At 54.1% G+C, this 21,806-nt stretch overlaps 1 protein-coding gene across 2 annotated transcripts in view; it reads left to right on the top strand.

The window, feature by feature from the left end:
- The first annotated feature begins 239 nt into the window (after positions 1-239).
- The window catches only part of SLC26A9 (solute carrier family 26 member 9), a 33,529-nt gene continuing 11,962 nt past the window's right edge, over positions 240-21,806 (top strand). The window contains exons 1-12 of one of the 2 annotated variants that reach the window (XM_047753619.1): positions 240-331; positions 7,746-7,888; positions 12,884-13,023; positions 13,136-13,246; positions 14,338-14,513; positions 17,127-17,291; positions 18,112-18,264; positions 18,566-18,648; positions 19,392-19,539; positions 20,100-20,213; positions 20,401-20,478; positions 21,062-21,157. In XM_047753619.1, coding sequence (XP_047609575.1) covers positions 7,764-7,888; positions 12,884-13,023; positions 13,136-13,246; positions 14,338-14,513; positions 17,127-17,291; positions 18,112-18,264; positions 18,566-18,648; positions 19,392-19,539; positions 20,100-20,213; positions 20,401-20,478; positions 21,062-21,157 — 1,389 coding nt within the window. In that variant the 5' untranslated portion in view covers positions 240-331; positions 7,746-7,763. Of the gene's footprint in view, positions 332-7,376; positions 7,586-7,745; positions 7,889-12,883; positions 13,024-13,135; positions 13,247-14,337; positions 14,514-17,126; positions 17,292-18,111; positions 18,265-18,565; positions 18,649-19,391; positions 19,540-20,099; positions 20,214-20,400; positions 20,479-21,061; positions 21,158-21,806 lie in introns of those variants that run through there. The other variant, XM_047753620.1, reaches the window with a different exon arrangement.

Here is a 21,806-nt window from a genome sequence, read left to right as displayed (position 1 = left end):
CTTCGGGGTGGATTTAGGAAGTGCCAAGCTCCCATCAAACAGCCCTGCTCCTCAGGTAAAACAAAAACAGGGCTGTTCATTTGGGACTTTTCTTCCCTTATCTCCTTTTCCTATCTCTTCAGGCTTAGCTATGGTGTAGTGTTCAAAACCACTTCCCCTCTGAGCCAATCGGAAGCCGGGGCTCACCCCGTGGCCCTGAGGTAAAGTTATTTATAAACGCCTCCCTGGATTATTTGAGCAGAGCCCTTTCGCACACCTCAGGAACACCTTTCGGCTGCCTGCTCCCCAGACACACCTGCAGCCCTGCCCAGCCAGCTCTGCTCACCCACCGGTAAGCCCCACCCAGCCCACCCCCCGGGGCTGGGGGTCATCCCTGGAAAAGCGTGGACACGGGGGGCTGCGAGAAGGGGGATGACAGGGACCAGCCGATCATGGCAGTGGCTGTTTGCCAAACCGACCACCAGTGGGAAAGAGGCTCTGAGAACAGCCCCCAGCCCTTCACCTCTGAGAAGCCCGTGCTGGGTGCTCACTTCCAGGTCAGGATCGCACCTGCAGCGTGGGGTCGGGGGCGCGGAGCTGAAGGGTGTTTGTGGGTCACAGCTCTGGTGGAGGAGGTCTGCCAGACCCAAAAACGGAGTGAGGAGAAACAGCCCGCTCCCCCGCAATGGCTCCCTTCCTTTGCAGAGGAAAAGAACAAAAATATTGGACCTTCCTTGGGGCACCCGCCTTGGAAGCTGCTGGCTGTACCTCTCACTTTCTTTTCAAGTCTTGGAAGCGAAAAGACTCAATGCTTGGCTCACTGGCCTGCACTGAGCAGCTGCCTCCCGCTCCTTCTGCCCCCCAGAGGTCCTCCTTTCACTCATCTGCTTCTTCACCAGCTCGGTGCACCTGCACGGGCTGCATGGAATCCCACTTATCCACATTGGTGCTGAGAGGTTGGAAGAGGCGGGAGGAGGGGAAAGTGAGCCTTCGGAGAGGGCGAGCCTGGGACCAGCTCCGTCAGGCAGGTAGGAACAGGACCCAGCAACCTGCCTCCCGGGGGACTGCTTCAACATGGGAGGGTCTGGGTCAGTTCCACTGGCTCCCAGCCTCGTCACCCTGTAGCCCTGAGGGGTCTCAAGTCATTATCCGGGGGTACCCCCATTCCTCAAAATCAGCCCAAGCAAGGCCAAGCAAAGCTAGCATTCTAGCATAACCCCCCACCCACCCACTTACCCTTGGCTCCATGGCTCTGAGCACCAGGAGGAAGGTTAGGTTTAAGGTCGTGCCCCTCAGGGTGGCAGAGCATCCCAAGGAGGACAGACCAAGGGAGGGCTGTGCTCCTGCATGTCTTCCCTCACAGAGACTCCCTGAACCCCACCATCCTCCCCATCCCTCCCTCAGCCCTGGCATTCAGAGCCCGGCAAGCTCCTCCTTGGGCAGCCCTGAGCCCAGCTGCTCCACCACCAGGACGGCCTTCCCTGGCACCTCCCAGAGCCTGGCCGCCTGGCCCGAATGCTCATTTGTAGAAAACCCTCTTTTACTGCTTGATGTCAAATATCTTCTCAGGAGGTTGGCCCATAGCAGGTATTTAGCAAGTGTGTGCTGAACTGAGTCAAACAACCAGAGCCGATCCCAGCGAACTCCCCGAGGGAAAGAGCAAGCTCGGCGAGGAGCAAGCTCTGGATTCCCTGAACCAGAGCAGCAGGTGCTTCACTGGTCTCCATGTACCCTTACCTGCTTCTGAGGGAGACTAACCCTAGTCTCCTTACAGACCTCTGGGAGTCTAACTTTAAGTGTCCATTTCAAGGACCCATGACCTTGATCAGGTCCCACTGCTGGAAAGTGCTTTTCCAAGTCTGGCCTCAGTCGTTTCGGCTGGAGCTTATTTCCTCAGCCCAGCAGCCATCCCCCAGGGAAAGCAGAGAGGCAAGGGGGCTTAGAGACACGGAGTGGGGATTTGGGGCTGGGGGGTGGGGGTGGGGTTAGCAGTGGCTCCCTCCCTTAGAGGGGAAGGCAGTCCCCAGAACAGCCAGAGAGCAGGTAAGCAACTCGGCAAAATTTCACACTGGCCATCATGTTAGGCTGAGGTCAAGAGGGGTTGGGAAATTTGCCCCAGACACATGGGGACAATAGAAATAAAGAGTATTGAGAAAACGCCTTGGAAACTCACAGGCCTCTACAAACACCCTCCTTCCTGCCAAGGACATAGTTGCCAGCGAAGAACCACCCTGTCCCATCCCCAACTCCCACCCCACCCACCCTGTCACTCGAAGGCAGCCCTTTCTCTCTGGCTCCCACCTGGATGAGGCAGGGAAGAACCAGCCCCTAGAGCAAAGGGGAAACCTCAAAGTGACCTTTCCTTTGCCCAGAACACAGCGATTGCCCAGGTAGGGACCAGTGATAAGAATGCCAGGGTGGGTTGGCAGCGCCGGGGCTGCTCCTGTGCCTGGCACACATGCACATCAAAGAAACAACACACACACACGCACGCATGCACACACATGCTCACCCTTTGAGGAAGTCAACCTGGGCCAAAATGACGGGGTCACCTCCAGACCTATCGAAACCCCACAGACAGGCTCCTTGCCTCCCTGCTGCCCAGATGTCCCGCCCTCTTCTAAAAAGTGTTTCTGCTCCTCCTCTCACCAGTCTGGGGAAATTTTGGAGGAACAAGGCTGAGGGGAAAGGCAGGTGGGGCTCACGTAGGAGCAGATGGGAAAAGGAAGGCCAGGAAAGGCAGAGGGACTTGCCTGGGGCAGCAGAGGAGCAAGGGCGAGAACTCTCCAGAGTAATCAGAATAATAATCTCAACAGTCCGATTTTGCCGCGCACGTACCGTGGCCAGGCACCATTCCAAGCCTTTCTATGCGTTGCCCCGGGCACTGTGCCCGAGCCCATCTCTGCCCACAGTAACCTCGTGGGGCTTTGAAAACAGACCGTCAGAAATACGACTGGGAGGAGGTTCCAGTGGGCTTTCTTTTGAATGAGCTTCCTGTGGGGGGAATTAAGATTCCGATGAGGGTCCCAAAGAAGCCCAGGAGGGGCGGATCTGTCCCAGCCTGTGTCCTCCCCGTGGAGTCCACGTCCCCCTTTGTCCCCATCCCCAGCTCCTTAGCTCTGCGAGACCTCCGGATCCCCCTTGGCCCAGATCTGACCCCAGTCCCCTGCCAAGCCTTGGGAATTGTCCAGACACCCACCTCTCCCACCCGCTGCCCTTCCCTTCTCGCCTTCTATTTCCCTAAAGCCCGGCAGCCCCCCTCTAGGTCCCTCCAGCAACTCAGGACCCGCCCTCCTTACCTCCACAGTGGGAGGAGGGGGCAGGGCACCTTTTGTTCCTCAATATTGTCACATGGCCCCTGCTATTTATCCCTGATCCAGTGGGGGTTGGGAAGCGGCGGAGGGGCTGACACCTTGTATGGGAGGCAGGGCTCTGTGATACACACCTGTGGCACCAGAGCACTCGGGCTTTTCTCAGCGATTCTGACATCACTTGGCAGGGCTGTGTGTTTGTTTAGTTAGGGATCAAGTCTTCGTGTTCCCTCTACCTCTCTCCCTTTCTCGCTCCCTCTTTCACCTTGTCACCCTTACCTGAGCATTGTAGGAGCCCTCTGTGGCGGGGGCGGGGGGGATGATCTCTGGGAGTCCCTGAACTCTCTGAGAACCCGGGGAGCCATGGAGGAGAGGCGGTGCCTCCCACCACACCACCAGCTCACTCTTTCCCGCCTCTCCCTCCCATCCCCTCCTTCCTCCTGGGCCTGAAGGACTGGCTGGGGATGAAGTAACCTCCCCTCCTAAGCCCCACCCTGCCTCAACCCCTATTCTTGGAATTAGGAAGTGAGACTGGGGCAGCTCCTCACCAGGAGCTGGGCCAGGTCGCGTGGCTGCAGACTTGGGATCCCGTCTGGCCCTGTCCTGGGAGAGCCGGGGCCAGGACAGGAGTCAGGACCCCCAGCAGAGCCCTCAGGAGCAGAAGCAGAACCCACAAGTCTTGTATCACCGGCTGTGATGGAGAGTCCCCAGGGTGGTCCCATGACACTCAGGGCCAACCCCCAGAGAGCAGGATCAGGGTTGTCTCTGGAAGGTCTGGGGTCCTTTCAACAGGAGCCCTTGAGCTGAAGTCCAAGGCCTGGTTCAAAATCCCCTCCTGCCTCAATTCAGTTTCCTCGTCCACAAAGTGAGAGGGCTGGACCCTGCCTGGTTCTCGGGTTCCCTTCCAGACAAAACTTCCTGAGTCCAGCCAGCTGCTAGGTTCTCGTTTTGGGGTGCAAGGCAAACTCAGGACTGGAAAAGCTCCCAGAGCCTTCTCCCTTTCAACACCCTATTTCTGGGATGAAATGAGCAGAGCATATGGAGAAAGGGGCAGATTTTGCCTTCCAGTAAAGCAAGGGTGCTTCCCTCCTCTGTCAGCCTGGGGAAGTGGGAACTCTCCTAGCATCTAACCCCCGCCCCATCTGTCTAAAGCCTGATCACAGGGGCAGAAACAGTCCTGTGTCGTCCACCTGTGCTCTCGGAAGGATTTCCAACATCATCGCCCCCTTTCTTGCCTCCTTTCCCTGGAAGTGACAGCCCCAAAGCCAACAGTGGTGAACAGGCTGGAGAAGTCCCAATAAAGACGATCCAAGGGGAAAGAGGTCCCAGACCAGGGTGGTCAGGAAGGCTTCACAGAAGAGAAGGAGGGCAGAGAGAAGGAAGAGAGGGCGGAGCAGGAGGAGGAGAAACCTAAGCAGGTCTTAAGGATGGGCAGGGCTAGAAAGACAGAATGAGTCAGGGCATCTCATGTAAGGAAGAAAGTGTGGACAGAGCCCCTGAGGGAAAACTGAGGAAGTTTGCTTGGGGGATGCTGGGTGGACCACCTGGATGGAGCGGGCAGACCCAGCCAACAGATCTACTGAGTCCACCAAACCAGGTCCAGGTGGTACAAGGACAAACATGGCAAAATAAGGAGCTGGGCTTGGTCCTCCTGGAAACGAGGAAGCTGGGGGTTTCTGAGCAGGGGGTGTGGGCTGGGATATCGGTCAGAAGACTAATGCAATCATCCAGGTGTGAGATAAGCCCTGGGAGGGTAGGGATGGGAGAGACACCGGAAGGAAAGAGCAATGGGATTTGATGACCTTCTGAACGTGGAGGCTGGCAGGAGGAAAGGGCAAGGACAAGGGTATGGGGCGGGGAACAGTGCCCCTGAGGAAATGGGGGAACGGGGTGGGTCAGGAGGATCCGATGTTCACAACCCCTTCCCACAAAGGCACTACTAGAACTCAGAGCCTTTGAGAACAGCCTGCGAAGGGTCTTTGGGTATCACTGCCTGCTGCATGGCAGGGAAGCAAGATCTCCCATCACCCCCTCTTCCATCTGCTGGTTCTGCCCCTTAAATGCTTGGCTCTTCCTTTACAAGCGGTCTGTAGGGGGCCCAGGCATAGACTCTCCAAACCACACGCCTTCTTCTGAAGCTGGGCTGAAGCGCTGGGTTCCTCCAGAGCATCAAGCTCCTGGCTCACTGCTCCCGAAGGACCCACCAGGCAAACCATCTGGAAAGCGGGACGCTTCCTGACCCTGGAAAGGACGGGGAGGGGAAGGAGGAGCGAGGCCACCCTGTCGCTCTGAATAGTCTCTCCCAAGAGGAAGGAAGCACCCTCCCATCTTAATCACAGTAATCATCGCCCGTTACCATTTACAGGGTGCCCTCCAACGACCAGCCACTTCACACACCTGATCTCATTTAATCCTCATGGCAACCGCCTGGGGCTGTTATTATCCCCATTTACAGATGAAGAAACTGAATCTTTGAACCCAGGTCATTCCGGCTCCCAAACTTGGGCTGTTTTCCTTATGCAGTGCATTCTCTCACTTCTCCCACTGAGATGTGTCACATGCCATTGCTCTTACTCATTTCTGCCCAGGTCTTCTCCAGAACAGCAGTTTGATTCACTCAACAGGCATGTATTGGGTGCATATGAAGTGCCAGGTGAGGGGCTGAGCACAGGCGCTGTTGACAGGCTCATTCCCCTCATCCCCTGCCAGTTGGGTGGCATCCGTGGGGGTTTGCCGGGGCACCCAGCCTAGTGGACCTTGAGGTCTTGTCAGCAAATGAATGGAATGTACCAACCCAACTTTCATTAATATGGGCACAGTCTTTCTCTCTCTCCTTTTTTTTTTTTTTGCTTTTTTTAAGGCCGCACCCATGGCATATGGAAATTCCCAGGCTAGGGGTCAAATCAGAGCTGCAGCTCCCACCCCATGCCACAGACACAGCAATGCAGAATCCTAGCCACATCTAGGACCTACGCCATAGCTCACGGCAGCACTGGATCCTTAACCCACTGAGCCAGGCCAGGAATCGAACCTGTATCCTCATGGTTACTAGTCGGATTCGTTTCCGCTGCACCACAATGGGAACTCCGTCATGGGCACCATCTTATCCACAATAGCAGCTCACATTTGCATCACTCCTTACATTTTATGTAACCCTTTTTGGTCCACTTATTCATTTGATCCTCAAACAGCCTTGTGAGGTGGATACGGCACCCCACTTTTACTGATGAGGAATCAATCAGAGGTTCAGAAAGATAATGCTGCCCCTTCTTCCTCCCCAGTAAAGACAGGACTAGAACCCAGGTTACTGGGCCCTTAGTTAATTCATTTTCCACCCCTCCCTCTGTGTTCTTCTCCCCATCAGGCATCAACCAGCCTGCTCTGAAACCTCTCATTCACCCAGGTTCTGCCTTCGGATGTCAGTGGGGTGGGGGGTGTTCCAAGCCTCTTGGGTGGTTTTTCAGTTTTAACCCCATCGGGAATTTTTTGCCAAGCTGGGCACAGCCTTCCCACACTCCCCACCTGCCAGGCATAAATCTCCCTCTGAGCCTGTCCCATCTCTTCTTCTCGCTCCTTCTTTCTCCGAGGTCCTCCTCCAGGCAGACTTCTGCCAGTTCGGCAGAAGGATGGGGCGGGGGACGGGACAGGAGGGGGGAATGAACCACTGGAAGAGGAGGAGGGAAAGATCGCTGCAGGGAGCTCCTCTGGGCCTCAGGGGCCCTGGCATCCAGCTCTGCCCTGCTCAGCTCTGGAACGTCAGCAAGGTTGCGCAAAAAGCAAGGAGGAGAGAGACATCAGTACACAAGGGTGGGGGAAAGGTTAGACACGGGAAGCCGTGGGAGGGTCAGCCCGTGCAGACCTTGATTTCCCAAAAGACATTGTCGTTGTCCCCCTGGGCAAACCTGTTGGTGAAGTCCTAGGTGGCTTTAAGAAGGGTCCTTCTGATGTCACCTGGGCCATCCCCCTGCCTCCAGGCAAGCTATTTTCTCTCTTTCTTCTAAGCTGACTGGCTGAATGGTCCGAGCCTTTCTGCCAGGGAAGCTGAGATCTGAGAAGGTAGAGGGACCTGTGGGGGGCATCAGGGGGTGGAGGGGGGAGAAGGGAGAGGAGCAACCTGCTGAATCCCGGCTGTGACTCCTGCCCTCGCACTCCTACCTCCTCTTTGCCTGGTGTTCGGCGGGGGCGACAGTGATGTCACAGGTGTGGAGTGCACAGCCACGTGTTGGGCGCCAAGCAAAACAGCCAGGGCGAGTGTATGCATCATCAGTGCCTGGGAAGGAAGGCCACCAAAAGAAGTGAGTCCGGTGGAAAGACTTGAAAGAGGGAAGGGAGGCACCTTGCTGGCTGGGGGCGGGGAAGGCAGGATAAAACTCTGCTGAGCCAGGACCAGAGAGAGAAGGCCCAGTGCTGGGAAGGGATGCCCCTTCCATCTCCCCTGCTCTGCTTCTCCTAAAGCTTGTAAATGCCCCAGACATGAGCCAGCCCAGGCCCCGCTACGTGATAGACAGAGCTGCATACTCCCTCACCCTCTTCGATGATGAGTTTGAGAAGAAGGAGCGGACATACCCAGTGGGAGAGAAACTTCGCAATGCCTTCAGGTAACGTGGCCCGGAGCCCAGACTCTTCTTTCCTCTGCTCCCCACTGCAGTCTTCTTGCCCCAGGACGTGGTTCCTGCACCAGCGTCCCTAAGACGGGATTGGGGGAAGCCTTGGGGAGGGGAGGTTCTGAACCCTGAATCTGAGATCTTACACCGTATCTCTGCTGAAACCCTCATGGAGGATGGGGATTGGAAGCAAGGACCAGCCTCAGCTGGAGAAGGGTTGGGAGGCATCTCCAAGCCCCTGCATGAGGTCTTGGCAAGTTCTCAGTCCGCTTAAGTCCCTCCTGGGTTCTTTAGGGGAGCTGGAGAAGGGCATGCTGCCATGCTACAGGGGTGGGGAGCTGCAGAGCCTTTATTTCCATGTCCTGTCACTTTCTTATGGGGAAAAATCTGAAACCTCCCCCACCCGTGCATTTTGCCCTCTTTCCCTCCTAGATGCTCCTTCCTTCCCCTGGTCCAGACAATGCCCAAAAGGCAGCCCCTAAACTCCTGGGCTCTCCTAAACAGTACTTACCAGGATGTGGTCTCACCAGTCCCTGGGCTCTTCTCAGATCCCTGGAATTGCTCTGGCAGGTAGTGGAGCCCGCCTATAGGGAGGGGGCTCTGAGAGGTGATCTATACCGCACTCCAGGAGCCTGAGGCTACCAGCCTCATCTTCCCCCTTTCCAGACGTCTGGCAGACCTCCCTCAGGCTTCACTGTGGTCTGGCATGCTCTTCCTCAGTCCCCTGGGGAAAGAGCTGATTCAATTACCTGGATTGAGGTCAGTGGCAATGGGTGAAGTGGAGATGCAGGTGGAACTGGTTCAGGCTGAGGGAATCACCCACTCGAGTCTTCACTCAAAGCCCCGGCCCAACCCCACCTCTCCTGGGAGGCTGCATCTCTGCCTGGTTACAGCTGCGACCTTGAATGCCAGTGTCCAGGCACCAAATGCACAGCTGTTCCACTCAGATAGGTGGGCTCTGCCAGCCTTTGTGTCCAAAGAGTTTAAGTTGGGGTTGTTTCTGGGTTGGAGGGATGAAGGCACCTGTTGTCGTCCTAAGAGAGGAGGAGGATGGAAATCACAAAGGGATGCAGGGAACTCACGAGTCCCATGAGGCTGGCAAGAGAGCCTTGAACGGTGCGTGGCACACAGAAGGTGCTCCAATAAATATTTGTTTAATCAATGGATGAATGTCTAGAAAGCTAATCCCTCTGTCCACTTCCCGCTTGGCTTCTGGAACCTCTGTATAGGTATTTGGCATCTGTTTCCAGCTCTTGTCTCGGGCTTCAGATAGCTTTGCTCAACATTTGGCAGGCTTGGAGTTCCCATTGTGGCACAGCCGAAATGGGACTCATGAGGTTGCGGGTTCGATTCCTGCCCTCACTCAGTGGATAAACGCTCTGGCATTGCTGTGAGTTGTAGTGTAGGTTGCAGACATGGCTCAGATCCTGCTTTTCTGTGGCTGTGGTCGTAGCTCCGATCTGACCCCTAGCCTGAGAACCTCCATTCGTTGTGGGTGCGGCCCTAAAAAGCAAAAAAAAATAATAATAATAATAATAATATAGCAGGCTTGCAAGTAAGGCTGGGCAGGTCCAAGCCCTCAGGTGGGCCATTTTTCTTCCCATAGCCACCTCTCCATTCATAGGTCCAGTTTTTCCTTCCATGAATAAACCTGAGAGAGTTCCTGAGGGCCTGGTTCTCCCTTAGGACAAGCCTTTAGAGATGCTTTAGGCTATTTGCCACCAGTCCAACTCCTCATCCACCATCCCAGGGATAGGAAAGGCACAGCCCACCCCAGAGGAGACTGGGGAGTCAGATGGTGATGGTGATGCTCTTCCACGAAGTATTGGGTGGGAGAGAAAAATCTACCCAGGAGTTCCCGTCATGGCTCAGTGGTTAACGAATCTGACTAGGAACCATGAGGTTGCTGGTTCCATCCCTGGCCTTGCTCAGTGGGTTAAGGATCCAGCGTTGCCATGAGCTGTGGTGTAGGTGGCAGATGCGGCTCGGATCCCACGTTGCTGTGGCTGTGGTGTAGGCCGGCGGCTACAGCTCCTATTAGACCCCTAGCCTGGAAACCTCCATATGCCGTGGGAGCAGCCCTAGAAAAGGCAAAAAGACAAAAAAAAAAAAAAAATCTACCCAGACGTTACAGGGTATACAAAGCATTGTCTCTGTAGATTTCAGTTTGGGGTGACATCCAGGTGACCCAGTGTCAGGGAAACTATTGTTAAGCAACAGCAAAGAGTAGGAATTAGTGCTGGGTGGGAAAGGAGGTCTAATCAGAGCAGGTAGTGAGTCACCAGATGGGCTCAGAGTATTTGAGTTCCCTCATCTGGGAAAAGAAAAGCAAATGCCTCCCACCTCCTTCCAGTCATCAGTCCACCAGCTGTCACCCTTGAGATTGAAGGCCCTTGTTCCTACCCCTCCTGAATGTCTATGCAAGGACTTCAAGGTGTTCAGCAAACGGGAGGGATCAACTGTCCCCACCCTGCATTGACCAACCAACAGCTCCCCACTCTTCCCTCTCCTGATGAATTAACAGAGGCAAGAACTCCAACATTGGCATCGTCACACATAAGGATGGTGGGGAGCAGAGGTGGACCTGCAGAGACAATAGAACCTTCCTTTTGGAGGAAGCTCCAAGAAATAGGACAGCAGCTATATTTCACTTAGATGGAGGTTCAATTCAGGCCCATTCTTTCACTTATTCATTCATTCATTCTTTTTTTTTTTTTTTTTTTTTTAGGGCCACACCATGGCATGTGGAGGTTCCCAGGCTAGGGGTCACATCAGAACTGTAGCAGCTGGCCTACACCACAGCCACAGCAACACCAGATCCGAGCCACATCTGCAACCTACAGCACAGCTCACGGCAATGCCAGATCCTTAACCCACTGAGCAAGGCCGGGGTCGAACCTGCATCCTCCTGGATGCTAGTCAGATTCCTCTCTGCTGAGTCATGAAGGGAACTCCTATTCATTCATTCATTTTTTTTTTCAACAGATATTTACTAAGCACCCCAGTACAATACATAAGGTGTGATAGCTGAACAAAAGAGCCAGACTTCTGTCCATGGTGGGTTTACTGTATAATGGGAGAGACTGATAAAAAGCAGAAATTAGGAGTTCCCATCGTGGCACAGCAGAAACGAATCTGACTAGAAACCATGAGGTTGCAGGTTCAATCCCTGGCCTCGCCCAGTGGGTTAAGCATCCAGCATTGCCATGAGCTGTGGTGGGGTCACAGACTTGCCTCGGATCTGGCGTTGCTGTAGCTCTGGTCTAGGCTGGCGGCTGTAGCTCCGATTAGACCCCCTAGCCTGGGAACCTCCCTATGCCACAGGTGTGGCTCTAAAAAACCAAAAAGAAAAAAAGAAAAGAAAGAAAGAAAAAAGAAAAACAGGGAGTTCCTGTTGTGGCATAGTGGTTAAGGAATCCGACTAGGAACCATGAGGTTGCGGGTTCGATCCCTGGCCTTGCTCAGTGGGTTAAGGATCCGGTGTTGCCGTGAGCTGTGGTGTAGGTTGCAGACATAGCTCAGATCCCGCATTGCTGTGGCTCTGGCGTAGACCAGCAGCTACAGCTCCAGTTAGACCCCTAGCCTGGGAACCTCCATATGCCGTGGGAGCAGCCCTAGAAAAGGCAAAAAGACATTAAAAAAAAAAGAAAGAAAGAAAAAAGAAAAACAGAAATTACAATACAACATATACACCATGCTACAGGAGTCCAGATGGGGATGGGGGTCCCTGGGCCTGTGTTCAGTCAGGCCAGAGAAAGGCTATCTGAAATGGGGGCTAGACTTGACCCCTCAGAAGGCTAAGCCATGACAAAATCCGTGCCTTTAGCCTTTAGAGTTTGGCACACTTCCCAGGAAAGCAGTCAGCAATCAGAAGCTCTCCAGCTCCCACTCAGGTCATGGTGATGGCTCTCAAGGGAAAGTCCCTGACTTTTCTTCTCAATATCCTTGAGAACACTACACATGGTAGTGTTGCTGAAACTCAGCCTCTGCCTGCCATGGGCTGAAAAGAAACGCGGAGACAGAGGTTAGGGTGAAGGAGAAAAAGATAGCTTTATTGCTTTGCCAGGCAAAGGGGGCCACAGCAGACTAATGCTTTAAAGACTGTGCCCCCCTTGGGAGAGATTAGGAGGTGGTTTTACAGTTTGGGGAGTGGAAAATAAGGCCCCAGATAAGGATCCAAGCTAGAGGCGAGTTTGCATTGTTTCTCAAAGCTGGTGTTTAGTGGCCCCAGGACTGGGTCTGGTGGTCCTCCTTGTTCCAGGAATGAAGAATGCTTCTTCCATCTGCTGGGGGTTTTAGTTCTATACAAAGGCTCAAAGATACTGTTACGTGTCTTCCTTGAGGAACCAGGACCCTGTCCCAAGACCGCACTATTGTCTCTTGACAGCTCCCCCCTGGTCTCTGCATCCCCTCCCTTCCCTGATTAGCAAACTGCCCTTTGGAACTCAGGGAAGGTATGGAGGCAAAGGCTTATTGCCTAAAAACAAGAAACAGAGGGAGTTCCCATTGTGGCACAGCGGAAATGAATCCGACTAAGAACCATGAGGTTGCAAGTTCGATCCCTGACCTTGCTCAGTGGGTTAAGGATCTGGCATTGCCATGAGCTGTGGTGTAGGTCTCAGACGAGGCTTGGATCCTGCGTTGCTGTGGCTCTGATGTAGGCCAGTGGCTACAGCTCTGATTAGACCCCTAGCTTGGGAACCTCCATATGCTGCAGGAGCGGCCCTAGAAAAGGCAAATAAATTAATTAATTAAATTAAAATAAAATAAAAATAAAAACAAGAAACAGAGGACACAGAAATGCTTGTGTGCTTAGGAGCCCCACAGGGCACTAGCTCAGTTACATTTGGTACCCACTGAATTTTGAATGAATTTTGAATAAATGAGTGAATGAATGGATGACCGGGAACAGGATATTACAATCCCTCCCCAACTCAGAGGGTCGGAGCTGGGCAGAGCTGACTGGAAACCTGCCCCCTCCCCCTCCAGATGTTCCTCGGCCAAGATCAAAAGCACCGTGTTTGGGCTCTTCCCCATACTCTCTTGGCTCCCCAAGTACAAGATCAAAGACTACATCATCCCCGACCTTCTGGGCGGCCTCAGCGGTGGAACCATCCAGGTGCCACAAGGTGAGAGGGTCCCCTCAGCCAGGCCTCTTCCTCTTTCAGCCCCTACCCTCCGTGACCTCCCTAACCCATCCCTGCCCGCCCCCCAGGCCCTCACTCTCTCTGTCCTCTGCAGGCATGGCATTCGCTCTGCTGGCCAACCTACCTGCAGTCAATGGCCTCTACTCCTCCTTCTTCCCCCTCCTGACCTACTTCTTCCTGGGGGGTATACACCAGATGGTGCCAGGTAAGGCTTCTCCCCTCTCGGCAGGCAGGTGACCGGGACTGCAAAGATGGGGGAGGGGCAGAGGGAATTCTAGTGATTTCCTATCTGCATTTTACTCTAGTTGGTGCTACTTGGTCCAGGGTGGGGGTGGGGGGCGCATGTGCTAGGGAGGAGGAGGGGAGGTGCGTCACGCTGAGTGTCAGTCCCATGTCATCTGTGACCTCGGCAAAGCCACTTAGCTTCTGTGAGCTCAGTTAGCTTTACCTGCTCAGTCTCCCTCCCTGGAGTGTGCGGGAGACTTGGCTGAACAAGATATGACATGTGCCATAAAGTACTTGACAGACATGAGAAATTCTCATCCACCTCCCAGACTGGTCCCAGCAGGCCACTCCAGGGACATTTGGAGTTCTCCGATACTAAGTGAGGTGGAGAAAAAGGTCACGAGGCCTGTTTCTGGCTCAGGCTCTGCTTACATTTCCAAGCCCATGTCCTCATGTGTCCAACAAAATAATGTTAACAATTGATGGGCACTCTCTTGCGGAGCAGCAGATAAAGGGCCCGGCATTGTCACTGCTGCAGCTCAGGTCGCTGCTGTGGTGCAGGTTTGATCCCTGGCCTGGGGACTTCCACATGCCCTGGGTGCAGCCAAAAAAAAAAAAAAATCGGAGTTCCCGTCGTTGCACAACAAAAACGATTTCAACTAGTATCCATGAGGATGCAGGTTCAATCCGTGGCCTCATTCAGTGGGTCAGCGATCCGGCATTGCTGTGAGCTGTGGTGTAGGTCACAGACACGGCTTGGATCTGGCATTGCTGTGGCTGTGGCGTAGGCCTGCCTCTGTAGCTCCGACTCAACCCCTAGCCTGGGAATGTCCATATACTGCAGGTGTGGCCCTGAAGAGTCAAATAAATCAAAATAACATTTGAGGTAAAAGCCCCTTGAAGAGTGTGGGTCACGGTTAGGTGTAAGTAATCGCTGTTATGCCAGGGAGGCTCCTTGGAGGCATGGGGATCCATCCCAGCGGGGGTCAGGGAGCATTCCCGGGCCCCTTTCTGGTTTCCATGGGTATGGTCCAAACATCTGACTTTTGCTGGCCGGGTGGGGCACCACAGGTACCTTTGCCGTTATCAGCATCCTGGTGGGTAACATCTGTCTGCAGCTGGCGCCAGAGTCAAAATTCCAGGTCTTCAACAATGCCACCAACGAGAGCTACGTGGACACGGCAGCCATGGAGGCCGAGAGGCTGCACGTGTCGGCGACACTAGCTTGCCTGACTGCCATCATCCAGGTGAGGGGAATGACCTCCATCTCTGCCAGGGCCACGTCAGGAAGCCACCTCTGCCCCTGCCCACCCTGCCCCTGCCTCTGAGTCCCAGTTTTTTGTTTTTTTTGGGGGGGGGTTCTTTTTAGGGCCTCACCCCCGGCATAAAGAAGTTCCCAGGCTAGGGGTCAAATCGGAGTTGTAGCTCCTGGCCTACACCACAGCCACAGCATCGCCAGATCTGAGCCGTCTCTGCGACCTACACCACAGCTCACAGCAATCCCGGATCCTTAACCCATTGAGCAAGACCAGGGATCAAACCTGTGTCTTCATGGATGCTAGTCAGATTTGTTTCCACCGAGCCACAACAGGAACTCCCCCCGAGTCCCAGTTTGGACATTTAAGCTGATTCAGGGCTCTACCTCCTCCCTCTTCTCCATTTTGAGCCCACAAAAGCCATTGAAAAGTCAGAGTATCTATCTTCTCACCTGCCTCCAGCAAGTGCGTTAGACCAGCATTTGCACCTAATGAAACTGTCCTGAGCTAAGGACTGTCTAAGGGACTCAGGGCTTCTCTCCACCACCCCTTCCAGTGCTCAGCTCTCTACCAGCACAGTCTGCCAGCTTCTCTGACATCCCTTATCCCCCCCACCCCAGACTCTTCTGCCCCAAGCCACAGCATCACCTGCTTGACATAAATTGCATTTCTACCACATGCAAAGGACTCTGCTAGGTTTTCTGAAGGCAAACGCAACAGGACAGAATGCAAGAGTATGAAGCAACCCCAGAGGGCACTTTTCATGCATTGATTCATTCAGTTAATGTTTTTTGGTTGTTTCATTGTGCCGGGAACTGGGCTAGGCTCTGGGGACAAAAGATAAGTAAGAAAGAGGCTCAGTTCTCAAGGAGTTCACAGCCCAGCAGAGGAAGTAGCCATGTCAACAGATAAATGAGTAGGCAGTGAGATAAGCAGTATAATGGAGCTATGTACCAATTGCTTCGGGAACACCAAAGGGATAGTTGGGGAAGGCCTCCCTCAAAGAGAGGAGGTGGAGTTCCCATCATGGCTCAGTGGTTAACAAACCCTACTAGTATCCATGAGGACGTGGGTTCAACCATGGCCTTTCTCTGTGGGTTAAGGATCTGGCGTTGCCATGAGCTGTGGTGTAGGTCGCAGAGGCGGCTCAGATACCGTGTTGCTACTATGGCTGTGGCGTAGGCCAGCAGCTACAGCTCCAAGTAGACCCCTAGCCTGGGAACCTCTAATGTCGCAGGTGTGGCCCCCAAAAGCAAAAAAATAATAAATAATAAATAAATAAAAAGAGGAGGTGACATTTAGCCACAATCAAAAAGGATGAGTAGGAGTTCCCGTCAGGGTGCAGCGGAAACAAATCTGACTAGGAACCATGAGGTTGTGGGTTCGATCCCTGGCCTTGCTCAGTGGGTTAAGGATCCAGCGTTGCCATGAGCTGTGGTGTAGGTCGCAGACGCAGCTCCGATCTGGCATTGGTGTGGCTCTGGCGTAGGCCAGCAGCTGTAGCTCCAGTTAGACCCCTAGCCTGGGAACCTCCAAATGCCACCGAAATAGCAAAAGAAAAAAAAAGGATGAGTAGAAGTTGACCAGTAACCAAATGAACAGAGCACCGAAGGACAGTCCAGGCAGAGGGAAGAGCACCCAAATAACTGAGGCCTAAGAGAGCTGTGAACTGGCCAGGGACTGGCAAGACAAAGGGTGTGGTGTGGCCGGAAAGCAAGGGGCCTTTGGGGAAAGAGCCAGAAAAGAGGCCAGACAGGCAGGTAGGGCCAGACAGTGAAGTGTGAAGTCCATCCCCTAAGCAGCGGCTTTGGGTCTGATTAGCACTCAGATGGGATCCCGCAGACGATGGAGAAATAGTGGGTGGGAGGTAGATCAGAATCAAAGCAGGGGTGTTCCTGCTGTGGCGTAATAGGATCAGCAGTGTCCTTGGGGCCACTGGGATGCAGGTTCAACCCCCGGCTCAACACAGTGGGTTAAGGATCCCGTGTTGCTGCGGCTGCGGGGTGGGTTGCAACTACAGCTCGGATCTGATCCTTGGCTCTGGAACTCCATGTGCCCCAGGGCAGCCCAAAAAAAAGAAAAAAAAAAAAAGAATCAAAGTAGGGACCTGTTGGGAGACTATGCAGAGGCCCAGGGAAGAGGGATAGGGCCTAGACCAGGGTGGGAGCCATGGAGATGGGGGGTGTGCGGGTGGGGGGTACCTTAAGGGCATTTTGCCAAGAACAGAATGAACAGGGCTTGGTGATAGATTGGAGCTGGGGAGTGAGGGAGGTTGACTCCCCAGCTTTTTGATGGCCAGCTGGGTGGCTGGGGGTGTCAATTACTGAGAGAGGACATACCAGTGAGTACCAAGTTCTTCCGCAGATGAGGAAGGTGGAACCAATGAGGAAAGTGTAACCAATCAGGTGAAGTGTCAGAGGCCTGTGCCCCGAGGGGCTAAAAGGTCTGCTGGCAGAAAGGGCAGGACAAGGTCACGATGGACTCATTTCCCTGGAGCTACTGTGGTCCCAGGGCTGCATGGAAGTCTGGCCCTAGGTTTGGGTCAGGCAGGTGTGGGAACTGCTGACCCATCTTGGTCTCTCCCCACCACCCCTCTCCTCTCAGATGGGCCTGGGCTTCGTGCAGTTCGGCTTTGTGGCCATCTACCTCTCCGAGTCCTTCATCCGGGGTTTCATGACAGCCGCTGGCCTGCAGATCCTGATCTCCGTGCTCAAGTACATCTTCGGACTGACCATCCCCTCCTACGCGGGCCCTGGGTCCATTGTCTTCGTGAGTCTTAGGAACACATCCTGCGCATGGAGTGGGGTTTGCGCCGACACAGGAGTAGCGATTACTGTCTTAAGAAGTTGTGAGCTCCTCCTTATGGGATGTTCCCAAGCAAGGGCCCGGGGACCCATTGTTCAGAGAGGATTCCAAGAGGGTCCCACTTTGGAAGGGAGGGTCAAATACATGACCTTGAGGGCTCGCTGAGGTTAATCCCTACCGAAAAGAAGACACACTCTTCATCACTTCCCTCATCCCAGTGCCTCAACCCCTCCCTGCCTGGGAAGTCTTTTTTTTTTTTTTTAATTTAATTAATTTTTTTTTTTTTCTTTTGCCATTTCTCGGGCTGCTCCTGCGGCATATGGAGGTTCCCAAGCTAGGGGTCCAGTTGGAGCTGTAGCCGCCAGCCCACACCACAGCCACAGCAACGTGGGATCCGAGCCACGTCTGCGACCTACACCACAGCTCATGGCAATGCCGGATCCTTAACCCACTGAGCAAGGCCAGGGATCGAACCTGCAACCTCAGTCGGATTCGTTAACCACTGCACCACGATGGGAACTCCGGGAAGTCTCTTCTTATGCCTAATCTCCATCCCTCCTCCTTTAGTTTGAACTCTTTGTAGAGAAAGAGGATGGGAAGCATAAGCTCTAGACATGCCCTCTGGGAGAGGGTGGGAAGGTGGGATCCTGGGCAGGATCTGGATTCTGTGTTGGGGCACCTCTGAGAGGGCTGAAAGATACCGCTTCAGTGGGTTGGATGCTGGGTGGGGGGGGGGAGGGGAAGAAGTGGTAGGAGCTCATGAGCATGATGCACTCTCCCCCAGACCTTCATCGACATTTGCAAAAACCTCCCCCACACCAACATCGCCTCACTCATCTTCGCCATCATCAGCGGCATCGTCCTGGTGCTGGTGAAGGAGCTTAATGCCCGCTACATGCACAAGATCCGCTTCCCCATCCCTACAGAGATGATTGTGGTAAGGACCTTGCCCAGGGTTGGGGTGTTGGGGTCCAGGCTGGGAGGCCTGTGAAAAAAAGGAATCCAGCTCCAGATAGAGCCAAGGGGTCCCTTTGACCTGCCCACTGTCAGCCCGTGGAACAGGCTGAATCCACTTCATCCCCAGCATGTGGCTGCCATTCCTGCTCCTCAGCTTGTTCGCCCTCAAGGAGGCAGGGGAGTGGGCTTTGGGGTCCCCAGAGAAAAGGGAGGCTTGGGAGAGACCCCTGCCCTGGCCCCCACTTGGGGCCAATCCCCATTCTTCACGTCGGGGTTCGCAGGTGGTGGTGGCAACAGCTATCTCCGGGAGCTGCAAGATGCCCAAAAAGTATCACATGCAGATTGTGGGAGAGATCCAGCTTGGGTGAGTCCAGGTGGTGGGAAAGCCAGATCCCACTCCCACCGTACCCCCTACCTAGGCTTGGAGTCGGAGATGAGATGAACTCTATGAAAGTACATCGTAAATTCTAGGGCACTCTTATGGCATATATTGTTATGGAGAAGAGCTACGAGTCTTCCCTGCCACACTCCCCCAAAAGTCACATTCAACAGATGCTATGAAAGCAAAGCCTCTCTGATGAGCCCTCCCCTGGTTTTTTGCCTTGCTCTAATGCGTTGACTCTTTTATCCATGTGGAAAGGAAGCTATTAGGATCAACCAAATTCATGAAGCCTCTCCTCTGGGTCCGGGATCACCCTGGGCCCTGGGAGGGGAGAGGGAGTGCTTATGCTTCAGAATTGGAGCGGGCGATGGGGAAAAGGCTTCAGAGCACTGGGGGCTGTGGATCAGAGGACCAGGGAGCTCAGAGAGTCCAGAATCTGGATGTGAACAAACGAGGCCCTACCATGTCCTGGCTCTGAGCCCTCAGACAAGTTATGTTCCCTAAGCCTCGGATTTGTGCTTTGTCGAGGGGAGTGGTGGTAGTGGCCCTGCAGAGGTTCTGAGGATTCCAACAGCAAGGGGTGATGCGTGTAAGGCCCTGGCACAGAGTGGGGCCCCGCTGGGGTTGACGAAGCCCAGATGGGGTCTCTGTGGGTGGCTGAAGGACGAGGTGCCCTCTCTCTCCTCACACCGTTGGGCCCTGCCTCCCTTCTGGCTCCTCGGCAGGTTCCCTACTCCCGTGTCGCCTGTGGTTTCGCAGTGGAAGGACATGATTGGCACAGCCTTCTCCCTGGCCATCGTGGGCTATGTCATCAACCTGGCCATGGGCCGGACCCTGGCCAACAAGCACGGCTATGATGTGGATCCTAACCAGGTATTCCGGCCACCACAGCAGGACTGAGCAGGATGGGCTGGGGCCCCCAGAGGCCTGGCAAGAGGCACCGCGGGCTCTCTGGGAGAGGGAGGAAGAAGGCTGCCTGACAGTGGGGAGGGGGACGCTAATGCCAAGAGGCTGACTTCAGTTTTATGGGGGTTAGATGGTTTTTTTGTCTTTTTGCCTTTTTCTTGAGCCACTCCCACAGCATATGGAGGTTCCCAGGTCAGGGGTCTAATCGGAGCTGTACCCACCGGCCTACACCACAGCCACAGCAACGCAGGCTCCGAGTCGCATCTGCGACCTACACCACAGCTCACGGCAACGCCAGATCCTTAACCCACTGAGCAAAGCCAGGGATTCAACCCGAAACCTCATGGTTCCTGGTCGGATTCGTTAACCACTGCGCCGTGACGGGAACTCCGGGATTCGATGGCTTTATAGCAATAGGATCACTCTCACGTTCAAGATCCAGCTTGCGGGGATGACGACGACGTCTGGTCTGTACCCTGTGCCCCACCCCCACCCCCAGCTTCCAATCTTGTCCCCGGTACCCACAGGAGATGATCGCCCTGGGCTGCAGCAACTTCTTCGGCTCATTCTTTAAAATCCATGTCATTTGCTGTGCTCTCTCTGTCACTCTGGCTGTGGACGGAGCTGGAGGAAAATCGCAGGTGAGTGCTGGACCGGAGGTTTGGTTGGGGGGGAGGAAAGGTAGCAGAACATTTGCCCTGGAAAAGCCAGGCTAGCTGCCTCTCCAGCCTTCCTCTCTCCTCTACTTGACCCAAGGCATCTACTGGCAAGAAATCAAGAACAAGAAGTTCCCACCTCTACCCTGTTTCCAACTCTTTCTCTGAACAGGTGTCAAGCCTGTGCGTGTCCCTGGTGGTGATGATCACGATGCTGGTCCTGGGGTCCTACCTCTACCCTCTCCCCAAGGTAAGAGCACAGCATGAGAGTAGAGGCCAGGGAGAGACTCCAGTAAGAGCAGACCCTAAGAGCTGTGTGGCACTTTACAGATTACCAAGTGCCGTCCTTGTCACACTTCGTCCCAATCACAACCTGTGAGGTAGTCAACGCAGGTTTTCCTCTCCCCATTTTACAGGTGAGAGAAACTGAGGCTGAGAGCATCTAGGTGATCTGGCTGTGGCGACAAGGCTCGCAAGGGCGGGGCTGGTCTCAAACTCCAGCCTTCAGACCTCAAAGTCCAGGCCCCAGTCAGTGTTGATGAGTGCCTGTGGGCACCCATAGGAGGGCTCTAGGCACGGGCCATTTGGGGATGAGGGAAGAAGGGAAGGGCAAAGAAGGGAAGGGCAAAGACAGGGCCACGATGGGCCCTGTGGCGCTATCATCTGCACTCTCCAGCCCTAAGATTGAGCGCAAAGATCTGGGGGTTCTATCAGTCAGAAAGTTCTAGAACTGCAACTCTGTCCTGCCAGGCTCCAGGGTGGTCAGGTGTTTGTAGGAAGGACAGGAAGAAGGGGACACTCAGGTGACAAGGAACAATGTTCTGCTTCCCCAGTCTGTGCTAGGAGCCCTGATTGCTGTCAACCTCAAGAACTCCCTCAAGCAACTTGCAGACCCCTACTACCTGTGGAGGAAAAGCAAGCTGGACTGTGTAGGTATCCATGGCCTCTCGGTACCCATCATGCCCCTGCCGCCTCCTCCAACCCCACAGCCCGTTCTGCTATCAACAATCCCTCTGGTCGGCTGCTCTCTATTTAGCATAGCTGAAGGCTAAGAGCTCAGGTCTTGGAGTGAGACATCTTATGTTCAAATCCTAACTCAACCATTCACTGACTCTATACCAATAGCAAGTCCCTTAACTTCTCTGAGTCTTGGCTTCCTCATCTGTGAAATGAGATAATACGAGCAAGGAACACATGGTCTAAACATGTACCTGTGTTCAATAAAACATAGCTGTTGTTATTTTTATGATTTATAGTTCCAAGGAAAGCAAAATGAAATCATTTTTTTAAAAAGTCATGGCTCGGCAGTAATGAAACCAACTAATATCCATGTGGACACAGGTTCGATCCCTGGTCTTGCTTAGTGGGTTATGGATCCAGCGTTGCCATGATCTGTGGGGTAGGTCACAGATCCAGCTCGGATCCCAAGTTGCCATGGCTGTAGCTGTGGCGTAGGCCACTAGCCTCAGCTCTGATTCAACCCCTAGCCTAGGAACTTCCATATGCCATGGGTGTGGCCCTAAAAAAGACAAAAATAAAAAATTTAAAAGATCTGGAACATAAAGCCGGCAGCCAGCC

This window comes from Phacochoerus africanus, chromosome 11 (assembly GCF_016906955.1).
Source record: "Phacochoerus africanus isolate WHEZ1 chromosome 11, ROS_Pafr_v1, whole genome shotgun sequence".
Lineage (NCBI taxonomy): Eukaryota > Metazoa > Chordata > Mammalia > Artiodactyla > Suidae > Phacochoerus > Phacochoerus africanus.
The sequence above is the reverse complement of the archived record's forward strand: the minus strand, read 5'-3'. Positions and strand labels throughout refer to the sequence as shown.